The 20,975-nt window shown below is 39.0% G+C and overlaps 1 protein-coding gene across 2 annotated transcripts in view; it reads left to right on the top strand.

The window, feature by feature from the left end:
* Positions 1-20,975, top strand: part of DGKI (diacylglycerol kinase iota) — a 442,717-nt gene that overhangs the window by 287,968 nt on the left and 133,774 nt on the right. The window contains exon 21 of one of the 2 annotated variants that reach the window (XM_042977422.1): positions 1,822-1,884. The exons of the other annotated variant lie outside the window; for it this stretch is intronic. Within the exon in view, the coding sequence (XP_042833356.1) occupies positions 1,822-1,884 (63 nt within the window). The remainder of the gene's footprint in view (positions 1-1,821; positions 1,885-20,975) is intronic. 2 annotated transcript variants of the gene reach the window in all.

Below are 20,975 nucleotides of genomic sequence, written 5' to 3'. Positions count from 1 at the left end.
CTAAGAATTCTTTTCTATCTACTTCTAGCCATTAGATACTCCTGTTCTATGTTACATTTATCACACCATTTACCAATAACAGTGTAGTCCTTGGTTGACTTATCTCTTTACCCTGCTTAGAGTTTTCCTCTTTGGGTCCTCAGGGCCTACCAGTATGTCTGAGACATGTTTATGTGTTAAATAATGGCTGGCACATGGATCAGTTCTGTTAATACTGTATCTGTTAACATTTGTCCAGGATTGTTTCTAAAATAACATAAATCTAAAACCCATGAATCTAAAACTAATAGAGATAATGTCTTGATAACATTTGATGTTAATAAATGGATGATACATACGAATTTTAAGATCTGGTTTGCACGGATGAGGGGCAGATTCCCATGAGAAATGGTTAAAGTAGGCCCTCATGATGCCATTAGATCTTCACTTAGGCAAAAAAAAGAAAATTATTCCCCCCCCAAAAATAATCCAAGTTGCTATTACTACATAGAAACTGAAGGGCTAGCTCCATTGTGTTCAGTCAACCCCCCACCCCACTGGTACAGAAACATATCTCATTTTATAAAGTGAGAACTGCAATACGTATCTTTCCCAAAAAAAGTAATAGAGGAGATTTATCTAGGTTCATATTCACGTACTAGTAACATGGTGGCCAGATAAATTTGATTATACTGTTTGAAAGGCACCTGTGAAAGAGATTAGAAATTTCAAATTTCTCAGGTGTGTAAAGGAGATGTTAAGTTGGCTCTAATCCTGAGCTCAATGGTAATTAAGACTACACTGTGAAAAGCAATCATGTTATTCAGGGGCAAGATTTCTAGTTGGTGAACTTTGAATTGGGCAGTGCATTTGATTGGATTCCATCATCCTGGCTGCTCAAAAGTATTGTTGGTTGTAACCGATAGTCCTTTGAGGAAAACAAGGAGTTGATTCATGGGACTTCATACGAGAATTTGCGTACCCAGCAGAAAACAGGGATCAGGGAGCTGTGTCTGCTGCAGTTCCTTTGAAGCTCTTCAAATCGTCTAAGAGAGTAGAGAGAATGGCTATGTAAAGGTGACAACACATTTTTTATTTAGTTTCTTCAAATTTACATTTCATCTTTTCCAACAGCAACCAAAGGTTCTCTCTTTTATAAAAGAAGAGAGAAAAGGGGGACGTCTGTGGTTTCACTCTTCTACCAAGAGTAGAGTGAAATTTTGGCATCACCGTGATGAATTTAGGCTTTCTTGGTGTTACCTTCAGGGTCGTTAAAGTTTTTGTCAAGCCACTCTTTGCAAGATGGTTGTACTTTGACACAGGTTTCCTACAGACTTTGGAATCATGAGGACTATGGTAAAGGATTAAATTTACCTTGACTCTCCTCAAAGATGAGTTTACTATGCCAGCCTACCCCCCTCTCTAGTGAGTGTGTGTGTGTATGTGTGTGTGTGTGTACTTGTGCACGTGCGCGCATCCTCTCGTTGGATGTCTCGAATGACCTAGAGCGAGAGAGGACCACGATGCCTCCTGCCCGCAGCCCCGCCCAGTGTCCACGCTTCGGATGCATCTGCCCGCGCCCTGCCCTGCGCTCCAGTCTGTGGCTTGCCGTAGAGCCAGCCCTTGCCCTGTGTCCTGTTGGCTTCATTGCTATCACCGGCTTTTTGGATTATGTCCGTGGCTGGCTGGACTTTCCTTTTCTTTTCACTCACTGTTTGGTGACGCGCTCATTTAATTTTTGTTTAAATTTTGTGTGTCTCTCTTTCTCTCTCCTGGCTTGTTCCCTGTCTGTCCACGCTGTTGTGCTGACTGTCTTCGCTGCTCATTCCCTGCTGCCTCTAGTATCCATCAGGTGCCAGCTGCCGACCTGCGGAGAGTATCTGCTCCCCCTGGCTCCTTCACCACGTGAGTACAAAGCCGGTCTGTTTCTACACCTTGTCGAGCACCCTCATCACCTCCTCAGGGTTAGACGACCTGCCTCCTTTTCCCTCACAGGTCTGCTACTCAGACAAGGACCCGCCAACCCTAATTGTCCTCATTACCCCTTTGTGATTTGAGACGGAGCTGTCTAGTTCTTTGTGTTCTATTTGTCTCAGTCCTCTAAGGGTTCAGGTTTAAATTTTTGATGAGATAAGTTAGGGCCAAAATTGCATGAGGTTGTAGAAAGTTCCATCCTAAGCATGATTTTTGATGGAAAGTCTGTGAGAGCAACAGATCATTCTGTTATCTATAGCTCAGGGATGATGTTGAAAATGATGTCGAAGGTGTGCCTGCCGACCTTAATTTGTGAATGGACCCCTAAAATTTTGTGTGGAGTTTTGAGTGCATGCAGGCATCTGGGCCTTATTTGGGTTGAGGATCCATGGTTGAAGTAAAAGATCAGTGGCCCCAAACTGTCACTGAGTTAGCGAAACACACTTTATCCATAGTTAGTAATTCATACTTAACGTATTCTATGCTTTTATTTTTTTCTGGGGACAAAAATTGTTTTTAGCACTTCGGGACTTCTTTTTTATGTTGTTGCCCTTTCTTTTCATTTATCATACACATACGTAGCTTCTGTTAAGGTTCAGGTACTGTTACAGGCACTTTACGTTAACTACTTAACTAATTACCCCCCTCCCCTCTCCCCCCCACCCCCCACAGCCCTCTGCCACCTGTGGTATTGTAGTGAGGAAGCTGATGCACAAAGAGGTTAACTAACTTGCTTAAGGTCACACAGCCAACAAGGGGTAGACTGGGTTGCAAACTCAGATGGTCTGGCTTCAAAGATCAAACCTCCGACGATTTATAATTTGCCTCCTTTCCTCTATGAGGATCCTATGTATTTCTTAAGCCCTAGTCGAATCATTGGTTCTTCAAAGAATTCTCTGTGGCTTCTTGTTGCATTAGTTACCTTCTCATTGGACCTCACTGTTGATATACTCATTACCGCTCTCAAGGTGTAACAGGCTGGTATTAATTATGTTGGCTCTGTATGTGTGTGCATATGTCGCACACTAGGCTTAGGCTACTTGAGATCATTGACCATATCCTTTTTGAATTTTCGTGTCCCCAGCCCTGATCACAGATCTTAACGCAAAGTATTCTGAAACCAAACAGAGTTGTCAGTTGGCAGAATGAATGAAAGAAAGAATTTATGTCTACGTTGAACTGTACAATATCTAACGTCTAGGGATATGCCAAAGTGATTCCTAAAGTTCAATCATGTAATTTTACCTTCAGTCCTAGTCTTATAGATACACATTTATTTATTCACTTATTACAATACATTTTTTTCAAAAGCATTACTTTATACTTGCTCTCTGTCCACTGTTTTGTGCTTGGAATCTAATGGTGGGCACAGTAGAACATTGCCTTCATGGAAGATAAAATTGAGTGGTCAGAGAAAGAGGAAAATAACTTCTAATTTTCAATTTGGAGCTTATTCTGGGGTATAGCCTACATTCTACAAAAGGCTTCTTCAGTAAACTGGAGTCTAAGGAATGGGGTTCGGTGGTTATTTTCAGTGGCTCTGTTGATAGTGTTCAAAGAATCAAGAATGTCGACAATAGAGGTGCGTGTAGAATTAGTCACATTTCTATTACAGTTTAAGTTTGGGTCGTGTTTTAAGTTTTAGTTATATAATTTAAATGGGGCTCTTTTTTTCTTATTGTAGGTACATACACTACTACAGTAAGGTAAACTGTCCTGTTTTGGTTGGGTGTATCAGGCAGAGTGCCTATGTGTGGCCACTTTAAATATTTAAATATTTAAATATTTAAAATATTTTATATCTATATATGATATATCAAATATTATGTATTATAGATGTTAGATTTATGTGTCTCTGAAATATTTCTGTAATAAAAATTTATTAAAATAGAACATTTTAAAGGACATGTAAAAAAACACTGTCAAGGAGCTTGGGAGAAAAAACCAAGAACAACAATAAGTATTGTGTCTTTATATATTATGGCAGTGGTTAACAGTTTTGACCCATTCTTATGTATTTTCAGCAGTGTTTAATAATCACATTGATGTTACTTTAGTCCTCATGAAACTCAGGGCCCCAGTATCTTGAACTCTCAGCTTGTCTTTTTTTTTTTTTTTTTTTTTTTTGACTCTTGGTCAGCCATTTATTGCAGAGAAAAACTCTTCTGTAGATGATCCCTTCTGGGGAGAAGCCTCTCTTTCTACTGTTCCTGTAGGAAATGTTGGTTTCCTAAAGCAACTTGCATGATCTTTCTTTCTCTCTAGCTTTCTAATAACTTTGTTTTTCTTTTTCTTTTTCTTTTTCTTTTTCTTTTTCTTTTTCTTTTCCTTTTTCTTTTTCTTTTTCTTTTTCTTTTTCTTTTCTTTTCTCTTTTCTTTTCTTTGGTTGGAAGAAAGTTATGGTGGTGACAGTGTAATGCATGGATTATTAAGAATTACGACATACTGGGGCGCCTGGGTGACTCAGTTGGGCGTCTGACTTCGGCTCAGGTCATGATCTCATGGTCTGTGGGTTCGGGCCCGTGTTGGGCTCTATACTGACAGCTCTGAGCCTGGAGCCTGCTTCCAATTCTGTGTCTCCCTCTCTCTCTGCCCCTCCTCTGCTTGTGCTCTATCTCTCTCTTTCAAAAACGAACATTAAAAAATTTTTAAAAACCAAAGCAAATAGAATACTTCACTGCACATATTGTGCATGTAGCTTAATGAATTATTAGGGCAATACCTCAATTGAAAAAATTCTTTGTAATTGACTTCATAGTAAAGTCCTCACTGAAGGGCACATATGCACACTGAAATCATGAATATTCATGCTAAATGTTCCAACTACTAGCTTCTGTTCAGTTAATGCCAAAAATAACACAAAGGTGTGTAATTGTAAAATGTCTTTCTAAAGCTTTAATCCTTTAGTGACTTCTTATTAAATTCCATTTTATACTTGTTCTTCTCCACCAAAATGAAATAATGTAAACCATTTATGCCTAATTTAGTCAACTTTTCATCTTTCAAAAAATATTGAGTGCTTTCTTTCAATACCAGGAGTTCTCTTTATACTGGAGATACAGAGATTATAAAGCTAGGGTTTCTGTCCTAGAGAAATGGACATGCCAGGGATAGACCTAGTTTGTTGCTTACAGTACAATTACAATGCCACGTGACAAGTATTCAAGTACAGATTCTGGTTGTATTTCCATGTGAATACCTGAGTATTGATTACATTTGTTTTTATTTTTTAGTATTAAAATCAATGTACACTGAAATAGACTTTTTTGGCATACAGTTGGGAGTTTTAAGACAGATATAGATTCATATAGCCAACACCCTAATCAGGATACAGAACCATTCTACCACCCAAGAAATCTGTCTAATCCTCGCATCTCCCATCTCAACCTCTGGCAACCACTAATCACTATAGTTTTGTATTTTTGAGATTACCACATAAATGGGATCGTACAGTATGTAACCCTTTGCAATTGGCTTATTTCGACATAACATCTTTGAGATTTATCAACATTTTTGCATATATTAATCTTGTGTTCCTTTGTATTGCTGAGCAGTATTCTGTTGTATGGATGTTTCCATTTATTTACCCATCTACTTGTTGAAGGACATCTGGGTCATTTTCAGTTTTAGGCAATTGTGAATAAAGCTGCTCTAATCATTGATGAACAAGTTTTGTGTAAATATAAATTTTCATTTCTCTAGGTTAAACACCTAGGAAGGGAATTCCTGGGTCATATGGTAAGTGTATGTTTAACTTCATAAGAAACTGGCAAATTATTTTCTAGAGTACAGATCTTGCATTTCTACCAGCAGTGTATGAGAGAGAGAGTTCCAGTTTGTCTCCATCCCTGCCAGCATTTGGTATGGCCAGCACTTTAAAATTTTAATCATTTAGTCACGAGTGTCTTTTCATTATTTGCCATCTATCTTATACTCTTTGATGACACATCTGCTCAAGTCCTTTGCCTGTTTTTAAATTGGGCCCAGTTGTTTTTTTTCCTTTGACTTTTGAGATTTTGCCACATATTCTGGATCCAAGTCCTTTGTTACAGATGTACTTTGCAAATGTTTTCTCTTGGCACATGTCTTGTCTTTTCATTCTCTTTACAGAGTCCAAATTCTCAAAGATTTCTTCATATGTCTGTATTTTTGGTATTATGTTCAAGAACTCTTGGTTCAATCCTAGGTCATAAACATTTTCTCCTTTGCTTTCTTCTAGAAGTTTTGTAGTTTTATGTTTTGCATTCAGTTCTATGATTTGAGTTAATTTTTGTATAAGATGTGAGGTTTAGGTTAGTGTTTTATTTTGTTTTTACATATAAACATTCAGTGGGTCTAGCATCATCTGTTGAAAAGACTATTTTTTTTTTCATTGAATTTCCTTTACATCTTTATCAAAAATCAATTGGATGTATATATGGGGGGGTATGGATATATATGGATGGATAGATATCAATTTCTGTACTCTCTGTTCTGTTCCATTGATGTATATATTTGTGCCTTTGTCAATGCCATGTTCTTTTGATTATTGTATCTTTATGTTAAATCTTAAAATCAAGTTGTGCTATTTTTTCACTTTATTTTTTATTTTAAAAGTTGTCTTGGCTATTCAAGTTTCTTTACCTTTCCATATAAATTTTAGAATAAACTTACCTATTGTGTTGAATCTATAGATCAATTTGGGGATATAGACATCTTTACCAGGATGAGACTTCCAATCCATGAATACTGTATGTCTCTCCATTTATTTATTTTGTGCATCATTGTTTTATAGTTTTCAACATACAGATCTTGTATATATTTTGTTGCATATGTGCCTGTGTTAGATATGTGTTAGTTTTCAATTACGATTGCTAGTATGTAAAACTACATTGGATTTTCATGTATTGTCCTTGTATCCTGTGGCCTTACTAAAATCACTTTTTATTACAAGGAATTAGATTGCACCCTTGGGTTTTTCTGCATAGTCATTCTTGTCATCTGTGAATAGGAGTGGTTTTGTCCCAATCCATATGCCATTTATTTATTTATTTACAATAAATATAATAATATAATAAATAAAAATATAATAATAAATAAATAGCACTAGCTATTATTGCTAATATGATACTGAATATGAATAGATAGAGTCGATATCCTTGCTTTGCTTCTTATATGAGGGGAAATCATTCCTTTTTTTCACCATAAAGTATGATTCTTTGTTGTAGATTTATTTGTTAAAGTATATTTATTAGGACATCTGGGAAAGATTAGAGAGAAATGGAATTATTTATCCTCTACATGTATGTTAGAATTTTCCAAGAAACCATCTAGTCCTCATGATTTCTTTTTACTCTTTTTAATGGTAAGTTCAATTACTCTAGGACTTATAAGAGTACTTGGGTTATCTATTTCATTGTAGTTGAATTTTAGTGGATTTTTTTGTTTGTTTTGTTCATTTTTTTTTAGTTTATTGAAGTTTTTCAGGAGTTACCCATTTCATTCCAGGTGTTAAGAAATATAGAATTATTGGTAGTATTTATGCTTTTAATGTCTTTGGGATCTGCATTGATAGTTCCCTTTTATTCGTGGAATTAGTAATTTGTATTTTTTCCCCTTGACATTCTTAGTAAAAGATCCATTTTTTAAAAAATATGAAATTTATTGTCAAATTGGTTTCCATACAACACCCAGTGCTCATCCCAATAGGTGCCCTCCTCAATGCCCATCACCCACTTTCCCCTCCCTCCCACCTCCCCAACAACCCTCAGTTTATTCTCAGTTTTTAAGAGTCTCTTATAGTTTGGCTCCCTCCCTCTCTAACTTTTTTTTCCCTTCCCCTCCCCCATGGTCTTCTGTTAAGTTTCTCAGGATCCACATAAGAGTGAAAACATATGGTATCTGTTTTTGTCTGTATGACTTATTTCACTTAGCATAACACTCTCCAGTTCCATCCATGTTGCTACAAAAGGCCATATTTTATTCTTTCTCATTGCCAAGTAGTATTCCATTTTGTATATAAATGGCAGTTTCTTTATCCATTCATCAGTTGATGGACATTTAGGCTCTTTCCATAATCTGGCTATTGTTGAAAGTGCTGCTATACCATTGGGGTACAAGTGCCCCTATGCATCAGCACTCCTGTATCGCTTCAGTAAATTCCTAGCGGTGCTATTGCTGGGTCATAGGTAGATCTATTTTTAATTTTTTGAGGAACCTCCACACTCTTTTCCAGCATGGCTGCACCAGTTTGCATTCCCACCAACAGTGCAAGAGGGTTCCCATTTCTCCACATCCTCTCCAGCATCTATAGCCTCCTGATTTGTTCATTTTAGCCACTTAGACTGGCGTGAGGTGATATCTGAGTGTGGTTTTGATTTGTATTTCCCTGATGAGGAGTGACGTTGAGCATCTTTTCATGTGCCTGTTGGCCATCAAGATATCTTCTTTAGAAGTGTCTATTCATGTCTTCTGCCTGTTTCTTCACTGGATTGTTTTTTGGGTGTGGAGTTTGGTGAGTTCTTTATAGATTTTGGATACTAGCCCTTTGTCCAATATGTCATTTGCATATATCTTTTCCCATTCCATTGGTTGCCTTTTAGTTTTGTTGATTGTTTCCTTGGCAGTGCAGAAGCTTTTTATCTTCATGAGGTCCCAATAGTTCATTTTGCTTTTAATTCCCTCACCTTTGGAGGTGTGTCCAGTAAGAAATTGCTGCGGCTGAGGTCAGAGAGGTTTTTCCTTGCTTTCTCCTCTAGGGTTTTGATGATTTCCTGTCTCACATTCAGGTCCTTTATCCATTTTGAGTTTATTTTTGTGAATGGTGTAAGAAAGTGGTCTAGTTTCATTCTTCTGCATGTTGCTGTCCAGTTCTCCCAGCACCATTAGTTAAACAGACCATCTTTTTTCCATTGGATACTCTTTCCTACTTTGTGAAAGATTAGTTGGCCGTAATTTTGTGGGTCCACTTCTGGAGTCCCTATTCTATTCCATTGGTCTATGTGTCTGTTTTTGTGCCAATACCATGCTGTCCTGATGATTACAGCTTTTGGGGCACCTGGGTGGCTCAGTCGGTTGAGCATCCGACTTTGGTGCAGGTCATGATCTCATATCTTGTGAGTTTGAGCCCCATACCAGGCTTACTGCTGTCAGCACAGAGCTAGCTTCCGACCCTACATCCCTCTTTCTGTCCCTCCCTGACTCGTGCGCGTGCTCTTTCTCTCAAAGATAAAACATTTTAAAAAATTAGCTTTTGTTTTTGTTGATTTTTCACCCTTGTTTTTCTATTTGCATTTTCATTGATTTATGTCCCTATATTATTTTCTTTTTCTGTTTACTTTGGGTCCATTTTGCTCTCTTCTCCCCCCCCCCCCCCCCCAATTCTTTAAAGAAGAAGCTTAATTATTTAAGTAATCAATTGACCCAGTTGAGTTCAGGCTACAAGGTCTGACTTACCTTCTGAGAGTTGTGGCTACAATGTTAATTCTGTTTTCGAAGCCGTTGCAGTGCTGTTTATATCTGTCTGGGGTGTATGTACCACCAAGTTGCCACTATGGGACCTTGGTTATAGGATCTGTTCTGTAGTTTAATTCCTAAAGTCTTTGGTATAGATGCTGACGGCCAGATTCACGCATTGGCAGCCTAGAGATGAACCTGAGAGTTCATGAACATCTTTATGGAGCTGTTTTCCTGAGCCCTCCTTCTCCTTTGTCATCCTGGTACTTTCCTCTTCTCTGGAGCTCCTCATTTTGGTCTTTCAGCCAGAAAGCTAAAGTTTTAGCTACCTTGCTCTATTGCATACCTCCTGCAACTGTGTTAACGTGCAGGACCAAGCAATGATATGGCAGAAAGAGAGGGAATACAAGCAATTGGTTTATCCCATGCTCTTGGGATCATGCTCCTTTTATCAGAGAGGACAGCTCTCTTCCATTACAATTTTAAGCACCTGAAGGCTTTTGTCAATGCCACTGCCCAGTGTGAATGCTGGTGTGTAGGAAAATGGTGAAGGGTAAATGTCCCTGAGTTTCTCTGTGCATTCAGAGTCCCTTCTCCTTAAGCCAGAACTCAAGGGCTCTCCTGGGGCTTGCTCTACCTCAATTTGGTGTTCATGTCAAGCTTTCTGCTGCCTGGGAGTCCACACCAGGGTTTATTGCAGGGAAAAAGAAGGAAGAGCTTACCACCATTTGATAGTATTTTAAGTTCAGGTTTTAGTCTGCTGCTATCATTTACTTTTCAGATCCTCAAATAGCTGCTTTATGAATTCTGGCCAGATTTTATAGCTGTATTCATTGGAGTGGGAGGGGGCGGGGGTTGGAGAAAGAATCGTGTGTGCATATTCACTTCACCCAGAACCAGATGTTCTCTACTGCAGAGAGCTGTGATACTGTATCCCTTTTTCTCCCACTGCAGTTTAGTACCATAGCTAAACTCAGCAAAACAAATCTGCAGAGAAATCACTGTATTTTGAACTACAATCAACATATTTTAAGTGTCATATGCCATCTTGCACAACAGTTACAATTTAAACATAAACAAGATACTTCCCACTGCTAAGTCGTGTGGCTTTGCTGGTTACCTTTGGGAAGGCAGAGTTGGACACAGACCCATGGAAAAAGCATGAATTGTCATGTTTGACTACAAGCTGAATATGATTCAGCATTCTAAGATTGGTTTCAGTAAATGAAGTCTTCATGGTAAAGGATGAAAGTAAATTGATTTTTATTCCAAGGAGAGAGGGAGTTTTACTAAGAGAAAGAGAAATATTTTTGATATGCCTTTTTTTTATGGTTCTCTTTTGGGTTGAGTTTAAGAATTTTATTATAGGATAGAGCCAAGAATCTTCAACCTTCATGACTGATGAGAACACAAACTGGTCATAGGTGGTTTAACATTTGCATGCTGGCCAGCAAAGCAAACTAGATGATTTTTTGAAGTGCTTTTCTAAAAATGCTGCAATTCTATTCTTCCAACTGGTCACATCAAAAAAATTTTTAACACTTTTATGAATTTGTCTAATGCACTATCTAATGTGTTTGTTTCTTTTGTTTGTTTAATATTGGACCTTTAATTAGAAAATAAGATGTGACCTGTTTTTATTTAGACCCTTTCTCTTTTCCTTGGTTCTTTGTATAAACTTCACTCTGCTACATACTAGACTCTATCAGGGAGTAGCAAAAACATTGCCAAAGTAGGAATTTACATGTACGCCTCTGTAAATTGTGAGGGTTACCTCTAAGGTGCCAAGAAGATCCATCATACATACTTTGCCTCAGAATGAATTCAGTTGATGGTGGCTGACACACAGATCTTCTTGAGAAGCTCAGGATGAAAAGTAGTCCTGGACCATTGCAGCCTCCCGAATGATGCTTCATGTCTGGGGCAGAAATCTGTCCCGATTCTGATTGCATAGAATGTAATTTTTAGGTCGTGGTTTCTGGACCCCAAACCAATTGTGAGGATTGCAAAAGGGCCTAAGCACTCAAGAAATTACGAATATATTTGTTGTTGATGCTTTTGTTGTTCTGTATCCTGGGGTGATTATCTCTGAGTGACACGATTATAGATAATATTTTATTGACTTCCTGTATTTTTGGATTGATTTTGATGAACATGCATTACTTCTAAAAGGGAGAAAAATTGGGGCGCCAGGTGGTTCAGTCCGTTAAGCATCCAGCTTCGGCTCAGGTCACGATTTCATGGTTCATGAGTTTGAACCCCTAGTTGGGCTCTGCACTGACAGCTCAGAACCTGGAGCCTGCTTCGGATTCTGTGTCTCCCTCTCTCTCTGCCCCTCCCATGCTAATGCTCTGTTTCTCTCTCTGTCTCTCAAGGATAAATAAACATTTAAAAGTTTTTTAAAAAAAATTAAAGGGAGAAAACTTAAAAGTTTATTTTATTTTATTTATTTTAATTAATTAATTAATTTGTGTGTGAGAGAGAGAGAGAGAGAGGAGAGAGAGAGGGAGAGAGAGAGAAAGTGTGGGTGTACCTGAGCAGGAGAGGGGCAGAGAGAAAGGGAGAGAATCATAAGCAACTTCCACACCCAGTGGGTGTTCAGTCTCATTACCGTGAGATAATGACCTGAGTAAAATCAAGAGTCAGATGCTTAACCTACTGAGCCACCCAGGCATCCGAAAGTTCATATTTTAAAAAGGGTACAAGAGAATTGCTACATGCACAGAACAGGAAAAAATGCCATTTACCGAATCTCAGAGTCAGAAAGGGAAGCAACAGAGTTAGCTTGAGGCTTTCTGCAATGCAAAGCTGTTTGCTCTCTGAACCACTGAGCAGAGGAAACTGCTAACATCGGCCTTCTCTCTTGCTCCCACTCACATTTTCTGGGTTATCTTCTGAGTGATTTAACTTTCCAGTACCCATTTTCTTGACCTTCAATAATGTCAAAATGTCATGTTTTCCTTTCTTTTTATGATACCCCCTCCGTTGGTTGCATAAAACAGATAAACCAATTTGAGAATTCCAAAGAAAGGTAGGGAAGTGTTGCTTGAGCTTCCCCTCCTGTCACTTGTCAGACTTGAGCCCAGGCTGCAGCACCGGTGGTGGTGGCTTTCTTCCTTGCACTCTGCAACTTTCCCCCAAGAGTTGCCCCTCTCCACTGAGGTTTTATTCCCACTCACATGGCCAGAGTGGCCTAGTGCCTTAAAGAAAAGGGGCAGCAGGAACAGACACAGGTCTCTAACTGGAGCGTCTTCCTCCTTATTTTGTAGCACCCCCATGGTAACATTCTACTCTTTTGGGTGTCAGGGGGAGCTCTCTTTTTGTGGTATGACATTGACCAAGTGTTAACCTCTTTGCATTCTGCTTTTTCAAATATTAAAAAAAGAAATGCAGTTGTTCCCCTGGATTTCTATCAGCTCTGAAGTCATGTTATGCTAAAATTCAGGGCATGACCCTAGATTCTATGAAAATCTGCCCCAAAGGGATCTGAGACTTGAAGTAGGCAAAACTCTTCATGGGACATTCATCCTTTATCCTAAGACTGATCAGGAGGCCAGGCCCTGTACTGTTTTGGTACCTTTAATGGAAGTTTTACCTTTCTCTCAGCAAGAACTCAAGTGTGTTTTTTCATTTAGCCAGAAAGATAACATGTGTCTGATATTATGCTAATAAGCACCTTGGCTTGTGATCAATTTTAACATCTCGATAACTGTGGTGACAATTGCCATTATTCCCATTCCATGGTTGGCAAGACTGAGAATAAGAAGTTTTCGGAAACTTAACTAAGATTGTATGCTAGAAAGTAATAAAGTTAACACCCAGGGCTTTCTGCTTTGGAGACAGCATTTGAGACTCTACACTCTACTATTGCAATAACCTCTGATCATTTTCTTGTGTGTGTGTGTGTGTGTGTGTGTGTGTTTGTTTTCGTAGATATGATTTATATATTTTATTCAATCATGCTGTGCAAACTTCTTCCTTTTTCAAAGAAAACTTGGAAAGGAGTGATGACTTACAATTCAGTTTTGAGTGTTTCAAATGTGTGACTCTTTAGTGTTACAGGTTTGCAGTTCAAGTGTTATAAGAAAAACGTCAGAATGACAATCCTGGTTAAAAATAAGTTCTAGTACAGCTAAGGAACCCAGAGAGTCTTTTAGACGTGTTAGTGATGGCGTTTGGTCTGGGAACGTGGCTCCTCAGGAAGGGTCATGCCCGCAGCTGTGGGGGGCGGATGGCACCTGTGTTCTTCTCTTAGCAGAGGTAAACACAGACAGCAGCCTCTGGTACAGTTATGTAAGGCATAATACATTTAGGACTCCCTCAACACTTAAAATTATATCTCGTTGCTTTTAAAATTTATTTTCGGAGATGAATTATTCATGTCTGCGTAGGCGTAGAAACAGTCTTACACTTAGGAGTCAGCACTTCTCGTAAAGTAAAAGGTCACTTCAGAACTTAAGGGAATTTTCACTCAGGTGTTGTTGGCTTGAGGTGTAGGGCCTAACGAGGCTTCAGGGGCAAGGGGAGAGTCTGCAGGAAGGTTCGGGTGCGGCGTGTGCCCCAGGCCCATTGGGCAGGACAAAGGAGGAGGAAAATGTATGAATTCCTTCGTTTGTATGTTTAATGGAAATAAACTTTAAGCAATCAAAATTAAAAAATGACCTTAGCAGTAACATTAGTTCAAGAAACACAACTCTATATATATTTAGATTATTCTATGCACCTTGACTTTTAGGAGAAGCAGAAATTAAGGTCTGAATATCCTAAATAGGGATGTCAAGCCAGGTTGGAATTTTGGAAAGCGATGCATTAGACGCCTCTTATTCTTCCACTTATGTTACCTTTTATAAGCAGTAGTTGTAGGGTCAAAATAAAATCTATTCATTCTCCTAGTGATTCTCTTTAGTAGGCATTCGTGTAGTTTGCTTGGGCCGCCATAATAAAGTACTACAGACTGAGTGGTTTAAACCGCCGAAATTTACGTCCTCACAGGCTAGAGGCCAGAAGTCTGAAATCAAGGTGTTGGCAGCCTTGGTTTCTCCTGAGGCCTCTCCCCTTGACTTACAGCTGGAGGTTGTCTTCCTGTGTCTTCCACAGTCTTCCCTCTGTGTGTGTCTGTCCCAATCTCTTTTTATACGGACACCAGTCAGATTGGACTAGGGTCCACCCACCTGACCTTGTTTTAACTTAATTCCTCCTTAAAGACCCTCTCTTCACACACAGTCCCATTCTGAGGGGTTGGAGTTAGGACTTCAGAGCATGAATGTGGGGGGGGGAGGGGTGCCCAACCCAGCCCATAAGAGCATCATACTAGATAAATTTGACTACATTTTAGTTTTCTTTACCTATCACCAGCTGTATAAAGATTGAACTTTGTGTATCTGACTTGTATTGATGGTTTAGTTCTTTAAAATCTTTTTTTATTAAATGGTAGAAGAAGGGCTGCAGAACATTGCTCTTTTATTTATAGCAAATTGTTGGTATTAGCTATATGGGTACAACAAATTTGTCGTTGACCTCTCTGGACCCGAATTCAATTTCTGTAAAATAAGGTGGTCAAACAATATGACCTTTAAATTTTTGTTCATCTATGAATTTCTAAAACATTATTGGAATAGAAACGACTATAGAAATACAGACTACAAATGGAAGGAGAGGGGAGTCATTTTGCTAGTCTTTGTGAGGAAAAGATTTACTTACAAATGTAGGAAAAAAACCCTAAATACTTCCGGAAAGTAGTGTGTGTATATATATATACATATATATACACACATATATATATATATACATATGTATATATATGTATATATATTTACTGTAGATATACATACGTGTATATCTATCTATATAGATAGATAGATAGTAGATAAACTACAGTCTGCAGAGTTTTTAATAGATTTACTGCTTTCAGAAAGAAAGAGAAACCTTTCACTCCAGTATTACAATAACAGCTGATATATATTCCACCATGGAGTGGGAAGAACATATCAATAACAAAGAAATCTAGACATTTGTTTTGAGCGTGCCAACAGGGTGTTTCTTTTGGATTGTTGTGCTCAGGTAGCAATAAGCTGCAATGCACATTTCATTTGGAGAATTTTAATGTAATTATACCAGTGTGATTGACTTTCCTGGTCTGTCATGACACCCTGAAACACTAACAGGAAATGGAAAGGGAATACATTGTTAAAGGGAGAAAGAAGAATTCCATGTTGCTGCTGCACTCGGTTGATCCCTAGCCCTCATCACATTTTGTGTCAGAAAATGAAATTCTAAAAATGAGTTCAGCACGTTTCAAAGTTGTACCTAAGATATTTGACTAAAATGGGAGTGGTGCTAGAAGAATTATAAATGGAACAAAAAGGCCAAAGTTTTCAGCTTTGTAACAGAGAGAACTGTAATTAGTTTCTTTTTCTTCATCATTTAGACTCTCCTGCTCTCACGAGAGCTGATTTATGTTCTCTAATTGGGACATAAATCTTTTGGCCCGATGATATTTTGTTGCTCAGGCAAAGTAAAACAATTAACATGTTTTCCTGATGAGAGGCTCTTGGCTTATGAAATGTTAAAATACTGCCTTTGGTAGAGGCTTGGTCTGTAATATGGTAAGTGAAAGAGAGAAGAGAGTGGACAGTGGGCCCAGGCAAAAGCACCCCAAATTATTTTCATATTCTGTCATGAAGTTCTCAGCAGAAACCATTCTTTTACTTCTGTCATTTTTTTTTTTCTTTTTAGCTTTATTTTAACTAATTGTTTTGTGTTTGTTCTTCATCATCCAAACACTGTTACTAGTCTCGGACTAAAAGTTTATCTTATGGGACTTCTTCTTCTCAAGTTTACTATCAAATTTTACAAAGTTATTTTTGTAAAATTATTAGCAGTTGCAGTGATAGAACTATGTGAGTCCTATTTGGGCAAGGTGTCTTTGTTCTGTCCATTTTGACGCCAATAAGATGAATGATTTAAAAATTAAAAAAAAAAAATTCCTCTGTTCATTGGATTAGGGTTTAGAGAATGGTGATGACAGTTTTTGCCTAATTGGCTCAATTTACTGAGTTGGAAAGGGGAGTTGGATTTAGGGGACTTTGATTTGTTCTTGAATCTCTGACAAGGAAACAGGAGGTGACAGGAGCACATCTGTGAGCAGGGGACTCAGCTTTCCCCCAGCTGTAAGTGGATGACTAGGACAGACGTGGTGTCCTTTCCCTCTCCAGAGGGACGTGGAGCACTACTGAAATATTCCAGACCTTGGCGAGCCATCGTGAACCAAAAGGGAAAAAGGAGTTGAAACGTAACATGGTAAACTAACAATGACCAATATGAAACATAGCTTTGTGAATTTTCTTAAATACCCACATTTTAAGAAAGTACATGTGTCCTTTTTAAACTGTTTTATGTAGAGAGCTAAAGCCATTTAAGGAAATGTTTCTTATGTAATGCCATTTATTGTTAGGCCAATACTTAACTTTTTTATTTTCTTGATCTAAACCCAACACAGACTCTCTTTCTTACTGAGTCTGTTCCCTGGGGATGCAGAGTTACCTCCACATAATTTGCACACAAGCTTTTCAGTAGGAACACAGCTGGTAATTCATGCGTTCAGTCTTTTCTCAAATAAAGTGGGGTTACATTTCTCCATTTTAATAAGATGGCCATGTTTATTTTCACACCATTATTGCCTTATGCATTTTTGGATTCTGCTTTGTTGGTTCGTTTTTCTTTTTTTTTAATTTTTAAAAAATGTTTATTTATTTTTGACAGAGAGAGAGAGACAGACAGACAGACAGAGCATGAGTGGGAGAGGGGCAGAGAGAGAGGGAGACACAGAATCCAAAGCAGGCTCCAGGTTCTGAGCTGTCAGCACAAAGCCCGACGTGGGGCTCGAACTCACAGACCATGAGATCATGACCTGAGCCGAAGTTGGATGCTCAACGGACTAAGCCACCCAGGCGCCCCGGTTATTTTTTTCTTAAAAAATTACCAATTTTATTTTTTTTCCTGTAGGTTCATAAGTGTTTAAAAATTTTAAAATATACATGTAATCTAGGTTTTTTTAAATAAAAATACTGTTTTCATGGTACCCTCACTCAAATACCACCACTTGATTCATCAAAGTGCGTAGGGTTACTAGAAGATGAGTAAATATATTAGTAGTTGCAGCCTAATTTAGTCCTTCATGATGTATGTGAAGGGCCACACATTTCTTTTGTGAAATGACACTTTTTTTTAATGTTTATTTTATTTTTGAGAGACAGAGAGAAAGAGAGCGCTGGGGAGAAGCAGAGAGAGAGGGAGATACAGAATCCGAAGCAGACTCCAGGCTCTGAGCTGTCAGCACACAGCCAGACGCGGGGCTCAAGCCCACGAACCCTGAGAACATGACCTGAGCCGAAGTCGGATGCTTAACCGACTGAGCCATCTACGCGCTTCTAAAATAACACTTTTTTAAACTATACAAATCCCAGTCCTTGCTCCACACCCCTTTCCAACCAAGAAAGTCAGTTTATCAGTTGCAAATATGAACAGGATATCCTAGCTTGTGATTGCAAACCCAAGGCATTTTAGCAGTTAAATAACAAATAAATGTAAGATTTTTTCCTTTTGTTTGATACATAGAAATTGAAACCTGAAGTAAAAAAATCTCTCCCTTTCTGAGCACATGAGATCTGAAGCCATTTAGGTGGCTTGAGAGTAACATTATCCTGTTATATCTCGTTGGTTCAGGCCCAGTGGTTCCTTACTCCATTGGAGATAGTAATTAATGGACTCCTGGACAATCACAGCAGCGAAAGTCTTCTGCAAGCCACTTCAGGCTATGCTACTAAAAGCAGCCCATGTTAGTATTTTATGATAGAATCTTTAGTCCTTTTTAATAGCCAGGAAACCTCCATTAAATGGACTTCTCTCATGGAGTGGAAATGATTCTCGCCCACTGTGATGAAAGACTGGCCTTGAGTTCTTGTTCCCTTTCCAGCTGTTCTTAACTCTTCTTTATTTAGCAATTTGAATATTCAGAATTCTACAAAAATGCATGTTCCCTCTACCTCTAATTTCAGTCCCTCTGTATTTCCTGGGGTATTTGCTTCCTTTACCTTTCCCTGTGATAATTTGTCCCAACTCCTTTAAACATAAAAGAGTATAAATAAGAATATAAGTGGGAACTTCAGGTCTGAAACTCCTATAAAGTTTTCTGAAAGAACGTCCTCTCTAGTTGCCAACTGAGCAAATATTAGGGCAGGAGACTCTCGGGAGATTTAACTCTGTAGGTGGTATCTAATTACAAGTAGAAATTTCTCTCCACTTGTATTAACCAGAGGTAAGCCAGAGAATCAACCGCAGCTGTGAGGGTAGCATGAGCATTGAGATTATTTTTTGTTTGTTGGTTTAGTAATGGGAATAGATTTTTCCCTTGAACCAAATTCTGTTCACTGGTTCCCATCCTAGCCAATGGTGCAATTACATAGCACACACGATTAGGTGGGATAAAGGGGCACCTGGGTGGCTCAGTCGGTTGAGTGTCCATCTTCGGCTCAGGTCATGATCTCACAGTGTATGCGTTTGTGATATGGAGCCCCACATCAGGCGCTCTGTTGTCAGCACGGAGCCCATTTCAGATCTTCTGTCTTTCTGTCTCTCTACCCCTCCCCGGCTGCCCCGCTCTCTTGCTCTGTCTCTGTCTCAAAAATAAACATTAAAAAAAAGAGAGAGGGAGAGAGAGAGATTAGGTGGAATGAAGAATGTAGTTAGTTGTCATGAAAAATAGTTTTTCTCATTTCAAAATTAGTAAGTCCATATGGGAAGCAGCTCAACAAAGATAGGTCTAGCTGAGCCTCCTGTGCTCAAAGAGCTCATGATTTAATGGGGGAGCAAAGTCACCAAGTCATGATCGCATTTACATTTCACACCGAGTGCTTTGTCTGCAGCAATGGGTCTAGGAGCAAGATGCTAATAACTTGGTCTGTGGGGATTTTACTGGAGGGTGGAGAGAGGCATACGTATTTGAACACCATTCAGAGGAGAAGGAATTGGAGGGCAGATAAAGAAGGAGCAGATGGAAATTTAGTTGGGAAATCAGAAGTATTCTGAACTGAAATCCAGAGAAAAGGAGCAGGCAGTTAACCAGAGTGTGGAATGCTGCTGAAGGGAATGGAGTGAGGACTGAGAAGTGGATTTAGTGAGCTGGAATAAAGAGAAAGGAGAAGGGGGAAAGACAGCATGATCTTCTGTAGAGGAAAGTTGGAGGGTCTATGACTTAAAAAATAAATCTGTGACTCTGGTGCCTAGAAGTTGTCATGTATATATGGGGCGGTTCCACCTAAAAGTCTCGGAGTTGGTGACTGAGTCAGTAACAGCTGTGACATTCACTAGCAGAAAAGGAAATGGATGGTTAGGAGAATTTGAAATATAGATCGAGGCAATTGGCCTGTTTGTTTTCCTTTTTTAAATGTTTGTTTATTTTTGAGAGAGAGAGAGCATCAGCAGGGGAGGGGCAGAGAAAAAGGGAGACACAGAGGTGGGGACTTCTTAATATCTGTTAATCGATTCATTTTGCCTTAATTCGAAGTCATTAATTCAGGATGAAAAGTATAATCACCCAAGCTTGTTATTATTATTCTCTTTGCTTTTTATTGTTTTCTGTTTATTTGGGCTTTCCCCATATTTTTTACCTGGATAGTCAAGAGATCTCTCCAGCTCACTTGCAGAAGGAAAAGTTAGTATGGCCACATTTGCAGTAGGGGCAGACTTAGCTCTTTCATTGGTTCTTCTGTCAGCGCGGAGCCCGGCGCGGGGCTCAAACGCACAAACCGCGAGCTCGTGACCCAAGCTGAAGTTGGACTGAACCGCGAGCTCATGACCCGAGCCAAAGTTGGACGCTTAACTGCCTGAGACCCCAGGAGCCCCTCGTTTGCTTTAAAGCAGTAATGAAGCTGACATGTTTGTGGGGCTGCTTTGCAGTGCCACCAAGTGAAACCACTCCCAGTTCTTTGTCTTTGCTTCTCCTCTGCATGCCGGGAACCTGACGCCCAGCAGAAGAGACTGTCTAGAATAACCACATGCTAATTTCACTCTGCTGCATGTTCATTTATTATAATTTCAAAAGCATAACAATTTATCTCAATAGAAAGCATGAAAATGTGCACTTCGATGTGCATTTGAAGAGCTCAAGAGAACTTAAAAATTTTTGGCTTCAACCAATGGCGTAAAAGCTCTCTCATATTTGGTCCTTAAAATAACCATTTTTTAATCTGTTAGCCATGAAGTCAGCAAACGGTTTCTTTGTTATGTGTCTGTCTCTGGTGCTTCACGTGTGCATTCTTTTGCCATGAGTGTCTGTGGCTGATTATCTCAGCGACTTAAAACCCAATTCTGACCCAAATAGTAGAAGAAAAGCCCATAAACTATGGAGACAGAGAGAGAGAGATTCCTTAGGTAGAATTCACAAATGCTTAGAGTCGTCTGAACAAGGAATAGGGCACTTCTGTCTTTCACCTTCCACGCCTGATGAGGGTCAAGCAGAGACAGAGCGGCCATTTAAAGATGCAATCATAGCGTAATAACAATCAGAGGGAGTAGCAGATAGTGAATTA

This window comes from Panthera tigris, chromosome A2, assembly GCF_018350195.1.
Source record: "Panthera tigris isolate Pti1 chromosome A2, P.tigris_Pti1_mat1.1, whole genome shotgun sequence".
Lineage (NCBI taxonomy): Eukaryota > Metazoa > Chordata > Mammalia > Carnivora > Felidae > Panthera > Panthera tigris.
The sequence above is the reverse complement of the archived record's forward strand: the minus strand, read 5'-3'. Positions and strand labels throughout refer to the sequence as shown.